At 41.8% G+C, this 14,715-nt stretch overlaps 3 protein-coding genes and 1 non-coding gene across 6 annotated transcripts; 2 read left to right on the plus strand and 2 right to left on the minus strand.

Moving 5' to 3' along the window:
• Positions 1-398: 398 nt before the first annotated feature.
• Positions 399-471, plus strand: Trnam-cau (transfer RNA methionine (anticodon CAU)). Its single transcript has one exon. It is a non-coding gene; the product is annotated as a tRNA-Met (tRNA).
• Positions 472-546: 75 nt separating this feature from the next.
• LOC126320392 (uncharacterized) lies at positions 547-3,433 on the minus strand. Of its 2 annotated transcripts, none has more exons than XM_049993852.1 (2): positions 3,246-3,422; positions 547-3,130 (listed from the first exon to the last, which is right to left on the minus strand). In XM_049993852.1, the coding sequence occupies exons 1-2, from the start codon at positions 3,409-3,411 to the stop codon at positions 1,398-1,400; spliced, it is 1,899 nt and encodes a 632-aa protein (XP_049849809.1). In that variant the 5' UTR covers positions 3,412-3,422; the 3' UTR covers positions 547-1,397. The 2 variants fall into 2 exon arrangements, with proteins under 2 accessions (XP_049849809.1, XP_049849808.1); XM_049993851.1 differs by having other exon boundaries at positions 728-3,137; positions 3,250-3,433.
• A 518-nt stretch (positions 3,434-3,951) lies between these two features.
• On the plus strand, positions 3,952-7,947 carry LOC126320460 (probable phospholipid-transporting ATPase IIB). Of its 2 annotated transcripts, none has more exons than XM_049993957.1 (2): positions 3,952-4,789; positions 4,984-7,947. In XM_049993957.1, the coding sequence occupies exons 1-2, from the start codon at positions 4,784-4,786 to the stop codon at positions 7,843-7,845; spliced, it is 2,868 nt and encodes a 955-aa protein (XP_049849914.1). In that variant the 5' UTR covers positions 3,952-4,783; the 3' UTR covers positions 7,846-7,947. The 2 variants fall into 2 exon arrangements, with proteins under 2 accessions (XP_049849914.1, XP_049849912.1); XM_049993955.1 differs by having other exon boundaries at positions 3,952-4,482; positions 4,729-7,947.
• A 3,749-nt stretch (positions 7,948-11,696) lies between these two features.
• Positions 11,697-13,966, minus strand: LOC126320398 (uncharacterized). Its single transcript, XM_049993859.1, has 4 exons — positions 13,830-13,966; positions 13,499-13,597; positions 13,280-13,339; positions 11,697-13,096 (listed from the first exon to the last, which is right to left on the minus strand). The coding sequence occupies exons 1-4, from the start codon at positions 13,840-13,842 to the stop codon at positions 11,841-11,843; spliced, it is 1,428 nt and encodes a 475-aa protein (XP_049849816.1). The 5' UTR covers positions 13,843-13,966; the 3' UTR covers positions 11,697-11,840.
• Positions 13,967-14,715: the final 749 nt, after the last annotated feature.

Here is a 14,715-nt window from a genome sequence, read left to right on the forward strand (position 1 = left end):
AGCCAACGTCGTGGATTTTCGATTTAAACCTCATGATTTCAAAAAGTTGAAATGAGCATCTTACGAGAAAATAGAAAATTATTTACACGAGCTTAGCCTCCTGTTGAAAATAAAAAGCATAAACATTTTTTTCGTTAATTAAACGTCATATTCATTGAAAAGCAAACAACTAGAAAAATCTTAAATATCACAAATTTAGTGAAATTTTCATGTTAAAATAGTATGGATCAAGTTTCTATATTGAAAAAAATATATAGGAAAAACCTAGAAACTTTAAATTATAGCAAAAGCATGAGGAGTGAAACCCACAGTTCGCAGTTGCTAGATGATAGCTTTATTTATTTCTATATTATACATAGCATATATATACATATAATTCATACATTACTATATATCCGGTCTTTGTAGCTCAGTAGGTAGAGCGTGAGTCTCATAATCTCAAGGTCGAGGGTTCGAAACCCTCCAAAGGCAGTATAAATTTTTTTTAGTTTATACCCTTATTTTTGACAGAGTCTTCTCTTTTTGTTTTTAGCTGGCAATAAAAAATTTTTTCGTAATTGTTTCTCCTTCATTAACGTCCATGGAAATTTTAGTGTAAACTTAGCGTTGTATGTTGTTATAAAATTTGTTTTTTTGCTGATACCGAGAGAAGTATATCGGCTCGTTCGATAGATAGGCGGTTTTATAACACACGATTAATCTAGAATATAAATAAAATTCGAATTAATTTGTTTCTTTTCAATATTAGATCTGCACAACTTTTTATTTTTGTTCTCCATTTTATTTGCCTGCATTCACCAGCTTAGTGCTTGAAAATGAGCCCGCTTCTCTCTGTCCTTTTGGAGAGAAATTTTAATTACTCGATCCTCGCTTAGTGCATTTTCTTGTGCAGTAGTCCAAAGATGCAGAATTGAGAAGAGCGGCCCAGAACATTGATTGCTATGCATCTATAAAATTTGTAATTTCTTGGGCTTCTTTGTTTAATATCTCGGTTATTACATTTGCGTTATTTTGACGCCTTTTGCAAGAAGCCGAATTGGTATTTGCTCTTGGCTAAGTAGGTGATGAAAACTTGAAAAGCCCGTGGCTTACTTTTAGGTGATATGCTCATTGGGGATAGATGACTATTGGAAAATGTATGTCTTAGTTTGACCTTCTGTGAAACCGCGCCAACTTTTAGTGATATTAGCTCTATTAGAATGTCACGCCAATTATGAGCAAAATTGGATCATCAATGGCAAATGATGCTTGTATCTTGTTGATAGATTGAATTGTAGATCTCGAGATAACAAATCAATAAAGAAATACTCGAGCCTAGTAATCTAGAAGGCATTATCCTGGCTATACACCGCATATTTTGTTATATTAACACACTAGTAAAATACCGTTTTCAAAAACTAGAACACATCATCTTCATCATCATCAAATAAACCTATACTTGGAGATGCTTTTTTTATCACGGACTCTTGGTTTACAAACTTCGTTGAGCCTATATCCGAGAAAAAATCATCGTCATCGTCGAACAAATTATTGTCCTTAGGTGCTTTAGAAATAGTTCTGTTTCCGACTGTATCTTGTGGCATGTAATTTGTACCAAATGCTGAATTTTCATCATCACCAGATTGAATATTACTTTTAGATACTTCTGACACGACATTCTGTGATACTGATTCCGCACTGGACAGATAATTGTTACCACTATATTTAGGTGAAATGCTGTTTTCAAATATTTTTCTCGGTTTATCGTGCGCTTTGATTCTATTCGTCAACTTTTCATTTCGATTAAAGATAGTATCATCCTCGTCATCCAAATCATCTATTGACTGCATTCTATCACTGTATTCACCAAAATTAAGATCATAGCTTCCATCTCTGGCATCAGGAAACTGAGGGCTATCAGTGCCTGAAAATACTGTCTTCTCGTGTTTAGGCATCTCCTCTTTTGCAGACTTCGAAGCTTTTTGGTAATTTTCAAATTCAGATAGCTTAGTATCATTATCTTCAAGTAAAGAAGAATCAATTGATTTACTACTTAAATTAGTTAAATTGGAATTTGCTTTTCTCGAATAAATTTTATCATTCACATTTTGTTTAGTCTTAGATAGCTGTGAGTAAGTCAAAGGTTCCGGTGAGCCTTCATTTTTCTGTTCTTTTTCTAATAGGTCAGTGATTGATCGCTTGTCACTCAAAAAAGGAAAATGCATCTCTGAGCTTGAGTCTGATAACGGCTGAGTTTCAGTAGAAGTCAAGTTGCCTGACGTTCTATCACCATCAATTTTTTCGGCGCTATAATCCGCACAACTTTTAGAGTTTAAATACACTTGAAGTTTGCTCTGAATTACTTTTGATAGTCTTTTCTTATAAAATTCCTTACTTGATTGTTGACTGATCGAACCTATAGCTTCTTCAGCCGGATCGTGATCTGATGGTGTCTCCTCAATTACAGAGGCAGACGGACTTACCCCTTCTTGAACAATGTTATTTTCATCCAAGTTGGCGGTTTCTTGTGAAGAGAGATTTATGTCAATGTCGGCAACACCTTCTCTTGGCTTCATAGTCCTTTGTGTTTGGGTATAGATATCTGAATTTGTATAAGGCTTCTGTTCAATCATTGAATCTCGTCTTAGATTTTTTGAGTTTGTCTCGTTGGTGGTTATATCGGTGTCATTCAGGCCAGAATAGTCATCTGGATCGATGATTGGCAAGAGTGGTGGAAGGCTATCCAAGTAATCAAAACTTCTCTGAAAGTTGCTTGCCGAGCCTTCATGTACAGAATTTGAATAGGGCGAATCCTTGGATGTAGGTAGATCAAAAGCTTGGAGACATTTATTGGTAAATTCCGTGTCTATTGAAAATAAACCGTCTTTGGCTATGTGGTCCGCCTCTTGAGCCGAGGGAGTTTCATCTTGTCCAGCGATGGTGTTTTGAGTAATGCAGTGTTCTGCATCCTTTGCAATTTTAGATATACTGTTGCTTTCTGTCAATGGAGCAAAATAAAGTTGCTCGAGTCTGCAAGCGATGTTTTGTACTCTATCAAGCGAACTCTTTACAGAGTAATCTAGTCTATCTAACTTCTCATTCAACGTAGAGGTCATTGAAACAAGTTTATTGTTGTATTCGGCCAAGTATTCTAATAACTTAATCAAGTATATAAATTTACGAGTCAAACAAACAACATATGAAACAGAAACAACAATAAAATAGGACAGTATCTTCCTCTCTCTATATTCGATAGACAAGCACACCTACCATTTTGTCCGAAGCTGAAGACCAATCTTCTTGCTCATCTAAAAAAGCTGGAAGTTGGCAACTATCGGGCCTTTCCGAATTCAGCTCTAGGCTACACCCTTTCACAAAACCTCCCTGAACTGTTTTTGGGGAAAAGGGTATCTCATAGGGTGTCTGTTCCATATTCTGCTGGCGACATTAATTTTAAAACGGGGACGTTTGTTATTTTAAAAAGTCTTCTAAGGCGAAAAAAATTCAGCCGACTTTAAAATTTTTTTCCAAATAGCAAGATTCTATGAAAGGGCAGCAGCATGACCTCCTTAGCACGTGCTTTGGAACATGTGAAGTATAGCAGCAAACCAAACTCACTCTGCAACTAATTCAGATGGAGAAAGGTCAAAATATTTCTTTGATATGCAGAGACATTAAAGAGCAAAATCAAAGTAACGTTGCTAATCAACTTACCCTATGCCTTTTCGTTTTGCCCCCTAACCAAATTTATAACTTCTCGACAACCATATGTTATAACAAGTTTTTGAAAATCATCTGCTGCCCAGTTCCAATAAACGACATCTGCGCTCAGCTTGCGTGTTTTTGCGAGCAAATCCGTTGAGAATGTGTAAATCCAACAAATACACCTCTCGAGAGCGCCGGGCCATGAAAAAATACAGAATAAGCAGGTGAAGCGACAAGGTGTCCCCCCAGTCTAAATATTTAGTTTTAATAATTAGCACACAAAAAAGTTGCACGTCCCATATCAGCATCCGAATTCTGATAAGTTGTCAATGGCTTATGTAGAACAAATGTGAACCAGGCTTGTGTATCATCTTTATATTGTTTTTGGTGTAATCGACCAGATCGGTTGTTATCATAAAAACTAGACTATTTATATATCGCGATTAAATGGTTAAGTGATTCAGTCTCAACTTACCTCGAATGATATAGGTCCATTCTAAGTCAACGTCTTTGAACTACATATCAGAGGCAGCGATAAATAGTTGAATTCTTATTGTGTTACTATGGATTATATTACTTTCGGAGCCGTATAAGAAATTCATAAAAAGCATCTATACATATTATTTCAACCCATTAGTCTGCAAAGCTTAGCTGTATGAAAAGATTGTTTTGAGCGTGATGCCCCAGGAAGATACTCCGCTCATTCACTCGAGTGAGCTACCTATCCCTCGCTATAGCCGAAGTCATATAAGAAAGTTAAACAAGACCAAAAACTACTTTTCAGGTCTCGACGAAGAGGTATTTTCGTTGTCTTTATAAACGCACATTAAATTATTGGCATAACTATATTCACTCTGTACTGTCTGTCCCTCGGGTTTTTTCTCGTTTAATTTTTGTTTTCTGTATATTAGGACGTTATCTCGAGTTTTTTCTTGTTAGTATATTTTTGCTGTTTTTTTGTATATTATTCAGATGTTGTCATCCTGCGCACTCTTTTTCTGTTACTCTTTATGCTAATGTGTATTGAGTCCATTCGAACGACAGGAATACATGTTGGCTGATACTCAAGAGAGCGAGAGGGACACGAATACTCCCAGAAATGCATGTACTACTTTCTTTAAAAATATTAAGTCCGCAGTTTTAAAATATGTCAAGCCTGAAAAGATTTACAGCGACAGAACTATTAAATTGGACATGGGGAATTCTCACGTGATAACTAATGGAAAACTACCGAAAAACATCACCTCTAATACCAAATACTCTTTTTGGGGATTTTTTCCATGTGTATTGTATTCTCAGTTCAAGTTTTTTTTCAACACATATTTTCTGCTTATTGGCTTGGCGCAGCTAATCCCCGCTCTGAGAGTTGGATACATCTTTACGAACTTCGCACCTCTAGTATTAGTGTTGACCATTACGATCGGTAAGGAGGCCTACGATGACTACCAGCGACGAAAACGTGACGAAGAGGCAAACTCAAAAATTTACTACAGACACACTCAAGAGGGTCTGGTGCCTACCCCGAGTTCCGAGTTAAAGGTGGGCGACATAATAGAGATAAGCACAGACCAAAGTGCGCCGGCTGATTTGGTACTACTGAAGACAACTGAAAAATCTGGTGGGTCTTTTGTTCGAACGGATCAACTAGACGGGGAAACTGATTGGAAACTACGAAAAGCCATATTATCGACTCAAGGGCTGTCCGTCAATGAGATCCTACAAATTAAAGCAACTTTGTATGCAGAGGTGCCGCGCAAGGAAATCTACGAGTTTGTCGGTACATTTTCGAGGTACGAGGCCAACGGTGTTGAGATTAACGAATCACTTTCCTTGGAAAACACCGTTTGGGCTGATACCGTCGTGGCAAGCGGGACCATATATGGTATGGTGATCTACACTGGCACTGAGAGGCGTTCTTCAATGAACACCAGCCAGCCGAAGAGCAAAGTGGGCAAGCTCGACTACGAACTGGATTTTATCGTCAAATGCCTCTTTGCTTTGGTGGGCACGCTCGCACTCTCTATTGAAGCGCTTGACGGCTTCCGCGGCAATTGGGTGGTTTTACTTATGAGATATATTGTCATGTTTTCTTCTATCATACCTGTTTCACTTCGCGTCAACCTCGATATGGGCAGACTTTTATATTCCTATCTTATCAACCGCGACCATCTCATTCCAGGAACGATTGTTAGGAACTCTGCTATACCAGAAGAATTGGGTAGGATTGGCTTCTTGTTGACGGATAAAACGGGAACTTTGACCAAAAATGAGATGGTATTTAAGAGGCTTCATCTCGGCTCGGTTGTTTACAACCAAGAGGTCATTGGGAATATAGCCACTGAGCTTTCTAGGGCGTACGAATCAAATAGCAGCTTTTCGTCTACGATTTTTTCTGAGTCAAATAGGTCTAAAGAGATATCTCAAAAAGTTCTTACTGCCATCACCGCTATCTCGGTCTGTCACACCGTGTCGTCTATACGAGATGAGATAGGGAATGTAACATACCAGGGATCTTCTCCGGACGAAGTTGCTCTCGTGAAACTCACAGACGAGGTTGGCATGGTTCTCGATTCAAGAAGTTCGACGCATATCTCGATTAGAGCACCGGATGGTCAATTGGATACTTACGAGATCCTCTCACTTTTTCCATTTACCTCGGAGCTGAAGCGCATGGGCATAGTTGTCAGGAGCTCGCGAACGGGTCAGATTACCTTTTACGCGAAGGGCGCGGACGTGTCTATGTCGAAAATTGTTAAACCGACTGACTGGTTGGATGAAGAGTGTTCCAACATGGCTCGGGAGGGACTGCGCACTCTAGTCTTTGGCATGCGTCATATATCGAATCAAGAGTACGAGTCGTGGAGCGAGCATTACAATGCAGCTAAATTACTCATTCAGAACCGAGAAAAGAGTATTACAGCTGCTATCGAGAAATTGGAGCACAACCTTCAGGTTGTTTGCATCACTGGCGTTGAGGACAAGCTGCAACAAGATGTCAAACCCACCATGGAGAAACTGCGCAATGCTGGGATAAAAATTTGGATGCTTACTGGAGATAAGGTAGAGACGGCAATTTGTATCGCGATCTCTGCTAGAATGGTGATGCGCCAGCAATCTATTTACCAAATGATTGCCAGAAACGAGGCGGACGTTTTCGCGCACTTGAATGCGTTTGCACTAAAGAAAGATACAGCCTTGGTCATAGACGGGGGTACTTTGCAAATCTGCCTGGACAACTGCCCTAGTCTCTTTATCGACGTTGCAGCCGAAGCACCTGCCGTAGTGTGTTGTCGTTGCTCTCCCACACAGAAGGCAGGAATCGTAAAACTAGTCAAAGAACAAATAGGTGTGCGGACGTGCGCCATCGGAGATGGTGGTAATGATGTGTCGATGATTCAAAATGCGGACGTTGGTTTGGGAATTGTCGGCTGTGAGGGCAGGCAGGCAAGTCTAGCTGCAGATTTTAGCATCAATCAATTTTCATTTATTGCTCCATTGCTGTTTTGGCACGGAAGAAATTCATATAGACGTTCTGCGCGTCTCGCCCAGTTTATCATTCACCGTGGGCTCGTTATTGCGTTCATCCAGGCTATATTTTCTGCTACCTTTTATTTCTCTGCCATACCCATTTACAATGGATGGCTGACTGTAGGGTACACAACCGCTTTCACCTGCGCAGCGGTGTTCTCTCTTGTCCTTGATACAGACGTTTCACGAGCTCTCTGCCTCCAGTATCCAGAACTCTACCAAGAACTACAAAAGGGAAGAAACATGAACCTCAAGGTGTTTTTCATTTGGATCTTCATCTCTATATACCAAGCCGGAATGATAATGCTCATCACTCTCATCCTCTTCAACAACTCTTTGCACTCTATTGTCACTATTACCTACACCGCTCTGATTTTTGCGCAGCTCCTGAACATTGCCTTTGAAATCTATCACTGGGACTGGAGAATCATCGCAACTGAAATTGGTAGCTTCCTCATCTACGCCATAAGCATAGTGGTGCTGAAGAGCACCTTCGATGTACTGTTTATTTTCAACATTACCTTTATATGGAAAATATTGGTTATAACTTCTGTGGCAACCATTCCGATTTACATAGTGCGCTTCGTCAAGAAGAAGTGCGACCCCCCAGCCTACTCTAAGCTATCTGGCTAGAGCTGTGGCAAGCGTTACCCTGAAGTGCATTCGTGAATAGCGCATACAGAGAGGCAGTTTTGTGTAAAATTATAATGAAGTTATGTTTTTTTTTACTATTTAGAGAGGCTCTAAATCAGTCAAATGAGGAGCTGAGATGCGTTGCCCAGCTTGGCTCTTCTCCTAAGCTGAATCCAATTAATTATCAATTAACAATGTGGAACAACTGGTGGTCATTTCCACTAGAAAGCTTGCGAAACTGGTGGTATTTTGGTAGAGTTCCCTGTACGGCCTACAAGAGCTACGTATTTCTGTTTTCATAGGTGCGCGAGTGTACTGACTTGGCCTGTTGCGTTGTCAATACGTGCATTATCGTATGGTGGTTGAACTCAGATCATGAGTCTTGGGGTGCCGGAAGTGGCTCTCTTGGATTGGAAGAGGTGCACACAGTTGAAATGGTCGTTCCTAAGCGCAACAAAGTTTCTATTAAAGTGCCTAGTTCGTGGGCGATGAGCGAGCACTCGATCGTAGATGTGATTGCGTACAAAGTTGGGTCACCGTATAAAAAGCTAGTCTGCTCTACTAGAACTAAGCAATACATCGACGCCGTTCACACTGGTGACGTGTATTGGTCCTTCTTGAAGTACAATAAGAACCAATGGCTCTACTTCAAGCTACCGCCTACGTTTGTAAGAGGAGAGGCCATAGTGGTTATCATTCGACTCATTCCTAGCGGCGCGAACCCAGATAAGCGGTTGTTTCCGAAAATAACGTCAAGCTTCTCTGATAGAGAGAATGTATAGTTCGATATCTGCGGTTGGACGGTGTCTACTGCTTTTGCATCACTGCACGAAACTATCTTTGTATTTTGTAACCTGTTGGTCATCTGGGAGGTTTATGCTGGTCTCCGCCGTCGCCATCTCATCGCTATCTAGCCATTGCTTTACGAAGGGTCGGATCTCCTTGAGATATAAATCGGACGAGTGGACGGACACGATCTCAACGACCTTTTCGACGGCCTCTAGGTTTTTGTGTTCCATAGCGATTTTTAGACTATGGTAAGAGGCGGCTAGAAGGAATTTTTGACCCAGGCAGCTCTCCTTAACGAAGTGCATAACCTGAAGACAACCTTCCAAGTCCCTCAGCTCAGCTAGTGCTTTCAACAACAACATGAACGTGGAGTACCTCGAACTTCTAGGACCTACACGAACTTGAATGTCGTTGAAGAATTCAACTGCCATTTTTGGGTTTTTGTGTGCAAGCGCCCACCACATTAAACAATTTTGTGTTGTAATCGTCAAGTCATAGTCTTTTTCTATTACCCAGCGATACCATAGCTGTATTTTTTTACCTGTGTCCTCGTGGCTCTCGGTCCAAATTTGGAACATTGTGTTTATGATGCGGTATGGGTTTACGTAAAAAAGCGGGCCTTCCAGAGCGGTCAGAAACACTTGTTCGATGACACTCGCATTCTTTTGACTGACACGCAATTGACACATGATTTGGTAGAGGCTGTCGGCATCGGTCATCTCTTTCCTAAATGTTAGCGCGTCATCTGGCATCCAAGGTTCGTAAACGTTTTGAGTTGTTGCTGGATTGAGGGTCATTAGCGTGTCGGTTAACTCCGCTGTCAACAGCTTTGTGTGATCGTTGTTAAATGGCTCGATGGTACGAATTATAGTTCGGATCTGTGACGCTGTCATGAAAGAAAAGTGCGGTCGAGCGAGAGACCAGCAGTCTGAAAGTTCACGAAAGCGGTTGGCGTGCGCTAGAGCCAATATGGTCGCTACAAATGTTTTGACCTGAGTGAAGTGGCTCAGCATTTGTATTGGGGGGGGTACACGACGGTGTGAGTTAGAATCGAGAACACCGTCATTCATGAGCCGCTGGAAGAGACTGTATGCCAGATCGGGGTCTTGTAGACTCTCCGCTACAAAAATCATGCGCGCTATAGTGTGAGCGTTATCGTTATCCCAGTTTGTTGGGAGAGGAAATTCAAATGCCCTTGAATATAGCCGAATGTGCGGTATCGGGACATGTTCTTTTTTTTGGTGATATACCCACACCTTCATAGCTATCTGGTTACATTTAGCGAAGTAAAAGGCGGCGATGGTGTCTTGAAGTTCAGTTTGAGATAATTGAGGCATCACCACGTAGTCGAATTCTAATAGTTTGTTTAGGTCTAACTCGGTAAGAGACCGAACATGACAAACTTTTTCAAAGCCATCTGGAGGATGACTTTGCAACAAAAGTTGCAGCCATAGAAAAACAGCCCTTTGGTATTGTTTGAGGCAGAGTAAATCGCGTAAGTACACCAAATAATCTTTTCTATCAAAACAGCCACCTGTCTGCCAAAGTGTAGTTACGCATGGATCAGAACATGTTCTAATTTCTGAAAAAAAAGGCTTTTCGGTTATCGCTTGTTTGGTCGGAGTATTTGTCAGAGGTGACTCGGCTTTGTCTTGCTCATAGAGCTGTTCCCTTCGTTGACCTTGGTTTTCTTCTAGGGGCTCCGACTTTCCCGTATTGTACTGCTTGAAATGGTAATAATCACCGTCACCTACAATTTTCCGGCGTACAACGCGTTGTAGCGCCGGACGAAACCTGGCGCACTGAAGCTTTTTTTTCCAAGACACCAGATCGGAGATTGTGCGATAACTTCTCAGCATGTTCTTCTTGATACAGCTTATGAGTCAAAGTAATTCAAGGTGTTCAAAAAATAAGCGACGTCTCATATCGCGACTGTGAAGGAGATTCAAAATTGATCGGAACAGTGGCGACGATATAAGCATTACTGGGCCTAACGAAATGGCTTTAAGAAGTTACTTCGGTATTTCGTCTTGGAAGATACTGTCTCTACTAGAAAAGCAAGTAATTGTTTGATTACGATGCATGAATTTTTTAGATTTTTTATAGCGCCCCAATAATGACGCAAACTGACCAAAATGAATGGTTCAGCGGTTTTTGGTGTGGTCTAGGCATTCAATTTGTGGGTGCGTGAATCGATGGATTTTTTGGGTTTTTTTTGATATATTCCAAACAACTTGCTATCTCGTTCATGGAATCCTCGACGATGCTTGCCCAATTCTCAATGTCGCCGACTTCTTTCAACGCCTGGTTGAGGTGACTGAACGTTTGATCCCACGCTTTCACCCGATTTAGGAATTTGAGGCACTGAGCTTCTAGAGCCACGACTTCCTAGAATTTACAATAAGAACATGCGTATGCATATTATTATGTTACTTTTCGGCATCACAGGGTGACATTCGTGATGGCAGGGCTTCCTAGAGACTGGGTAATGGGTCTCAATATAGTGCGTACTGATTCTAATATCCGCTGATTTTCGACGATTTGCGTCAGATCCTGGTTGATCCCTTCTATGGCAGATTCTGTAAAGTTATTGGCGGCGTGTATTACATCTTGTTTTAGTAGTTCTTTTTACGAAAAAAAAAAGAGAGGTCAGAATGGTCGCTGCCAGTCCTTTCTGACTTCAAAATTGCAGTTTGAACGAAAAGAGAGGAAGCGACAAGAGATAGGCTTTTGTCGCCACGTCTGATGGAACGAACCATTTTTTTTGTTTCTTTCTACCTTTATGTCTCTAAACGTTTTGAGCATTTGAGACAGGTGTGGCTTTTGCGGCAAGGTGACGCTGGCTGTGTATTCCGTAGGTGCAACAGGCAAGTCGGACATGACGAGAGTGAAGAACGTGATTATCAAAAATATTGTTTTTCGCACAACTCTCTATGACGCGCACGGTACACATACGTACAACACACACAAAAACAGTCGTGGGAACAGGCGCCATTTTCGGCCCCGTCTCTGTAGACCACAGACACAGAAAGCGCTCAGATAATTGCACTGCAAGGGTGATGTTGGTTTGAACGAGTTTTTTTATTTACGGCTAACGGGTTGGCATCTGGAATACGACGGAGGGCTTGAGGTGAACGTATGCGCGTTTAGGGTTTGGGGAGAGAGAGGGAAGCGGGAGGAGGAAAAAAGAGAGAACAAAAACTCAGTCACGTTAATTCTTCAAGTATAGTAAAGAGGTTGTTGGTAGTAATAGTCTGCTTTGTGGAACTGGCGCTGGCAGATGAGACAGACGCCATACCAGCTGCATTTTTGCGTCTAGATGGTTGCTTGTGTTGTTGTGTTTCATGATTGCTTTCTGTTGTCTGACTGCTGGCGGTGTTGGGGGTTTTTTTCGAATTTTTGCTCTTATTGGTCGATGAGGTGCCATTGTTTATAGTAGGTTCATCCATGGAATAGGGTTCTTGGTGATAAGCAGACGATGGTTTTTCTGAGGAGAAAGGCTGCTTTTCTTCTAGTTGAGATCGAGAGCCTTGAACGTCGTAGTAGTCTTTATCTGCGGGTAGAGCGGAACCAAAGATGCGGTCTCTGTTACTCGAAGCTTTGGACATTACATCAGGTCTTGAGTTGTCGGAAGATAGAGGTGTCGTACGAGGCTCTAGAATAAGGGGCTTTCGCTCGTCGGGAGCAGGTTTAGGTTCGGTCGAGAATGGCCTATGCTGTGATGAATACTTGCCACCAGAAGAGAAGGAGTTGTAGTTTGAAAAATAGCTGCTGCCGCCGGCCTTTCCGGTAGCTACACTGACGTGAATGACAGACCCGAGAAGTTCCGTATTGTCGTACTTCAAGGCATTTTCCAGGGAAGGCAGATCATCGAACTCTACATATGCGTAATACGGATAATTCGTCTGGTTCGAGCTGCTTTTTATCAAGCTGACAGATCTGACAGGAAGATCCCGAAACAATTCCAAAAGGTCTTCTTTCCTTACATGAGGGGGCAACTTACCTACAAATGCTTTCCATGGTGGGGAGGTAGGTAGAGGAGCTCTATGATAGGACGAAAACTCGCGATGTCCGCCACCTCCATACCCGCGTGAAGGAGGGGGATAAGAAGATTGCGAAGAGTACTGATGACGGTATTTAGGTGGGGAGTGGTAAGAAGAGCGGTAGCCCGATCCACCTCTCCAAGAAGCGCCATCACCGCTATGAGAATGGTCGTCTTCACGTGGTCTCTGATAGGGACCATCGCCGTAATAGGGGCGGTGTTCATAAGAACTACGAGGTGGAAAAGGTCGCTGGCGATCCGAATCTTCGCGAGGGGCGCCGTGACTTTGGTATCCATCCGTCGCAGCATAGCGAGATGAATTTTGATTGCCGCTGTTAGTCTGGTCAGTTCTAGAATGAATCACGTCTCGAACCCGATAGGGCTCGTTTCTTACATCAGACTCACTCAGACCGGCAGCATCTTTTTTTAATAAGACGGATCATCAATTTTTACACAGCAAAAGGTTAATCAGTTTATCATTAGCAAGTCCCTCTGTTTAGAATTACGCGAACCATGTACGGTTTTTTTTTCTTAAACCCCTTTTCCGCCACCTCGAACACCTCGTCCCACCTCACCCATCGCGCGTATATTCGCGCAACGTACGCTGCTCTTTGATAGAAACTGCTTCAACCTTCTCGATGGTATTCCAAGTCTTCGCAGTCCCTACAATGTCAATAAATGTAACTCTTCATGTCAACATATACACGCATAGAAGAATATCAACCAATCCTTAGACATCAAATGATTGTCTACGTATTCGGCGACAACACACTATTGCTCATCCATTTTAAAACACTCATCCTATTAAACCATCCCCCGTACTCGTAACCTTCTCTTCGACTACTTCCTCGTTTTCATCGTCCTGTGCCCAAGATGTAGACTTTGTCTTTCCTTTCAATATTTCATTAATAGAAATCATTCCTAAGTACAGTCCAAGTCCAGAAACGCCACCGTTTGTGCAAGAGGGACAATGTTAGACACAACTTTGCTTCCTTTATTTTTCAGAGTTACCACATCTTCAAGACTTCACCCCACTCGCTGTAGCGCATTCTCTCCGTCCCACTTCTCCCCACGAAAGAGATGGAGTACCCAAAAACGCTCCTTTGGGAAATGGTATTCCGTCACAAATCAACTCTTTTTTTAGAGTGCGTACCCTTGTCGCCCATCAGTTACGCCTTTAAAACCGAGAATATACGTTCCTGCGGCCTAGTTCTTGTCTATTTTCTCTTGATGAGTATGATGTATGACGACTACACACTACGAGACAAGAAATAAAATTAAACAGACAAGAACATCAAAGCTTTCAAACAATTTATTTAAACATCTAAAATCGCCCATTCTTTTCACAAATATTTTTGTGTTATTGTTCACTGCTCACTGCCTCCGGTATCTCCCCTATTCACCTCTCACTTGCTAAACACAATCTTGAAATAGCCCATACACTCTCAACAGGCCCTTGTTCATCAATCCCGAATTAAATTCACCTAATCCCCTCGTAGATAGCACCTTGAGCGCGGTGCATTTAAACCTCACATATGTACAGCTCACGTTAATTCAGACAATTCAAATGACTGAACTTGATCCCCTACACTCTTCGCCATTGGTTCAGTACTTCTATTACACCTTTCTCATTTTTCAACGCCCCTGAAGAAAGGTTGTATTATTGGATAGACACGCTCAGCGGCATTTTTTCTCAAAAAATGGTGACGTGTTCGCAACAAGCACACGACACGTAAACACGAAATGCTGCGGGAACATGAGATCTTTAATGCTCTCCCGAAGAATACGAACATTTTACCTCTATCTTATTCCCCTTGCTGTATCCACGCTATCTTTTTTTTTTTACATTACTTGCTGACGCCGGTTTCAATTTTCAAAACGTCCAACCGTCATAAAAATCCGAACCTTCTGTCTAGACGTCGCTTCTGTCGTCTAATGTCGTTTGTATCGAAGAAAGACCATCACGACTGCTAACCTTTGAGGCTCCTATGAAATAGCTTCTTCAATGTATGCGACTCGCTCTCATTTCTGACACGGAC

This window comes from Schistocerca gregaria, unplaced genomic scaffold, assembly GCF_023897955.1.
Source record: "Schistocerca gregaria isolate iqSchGreg1 unplaced genomic scaffold, iqSchGreg1.2 ptg000720l, whole genome shotgun sequence".
Lineage (NCBI taxonomy): Eukaryota > Metazoa > Arthropoda > Insecta > Orthoptera > Acrididae > Schistocerca > Schistocerca gregaria.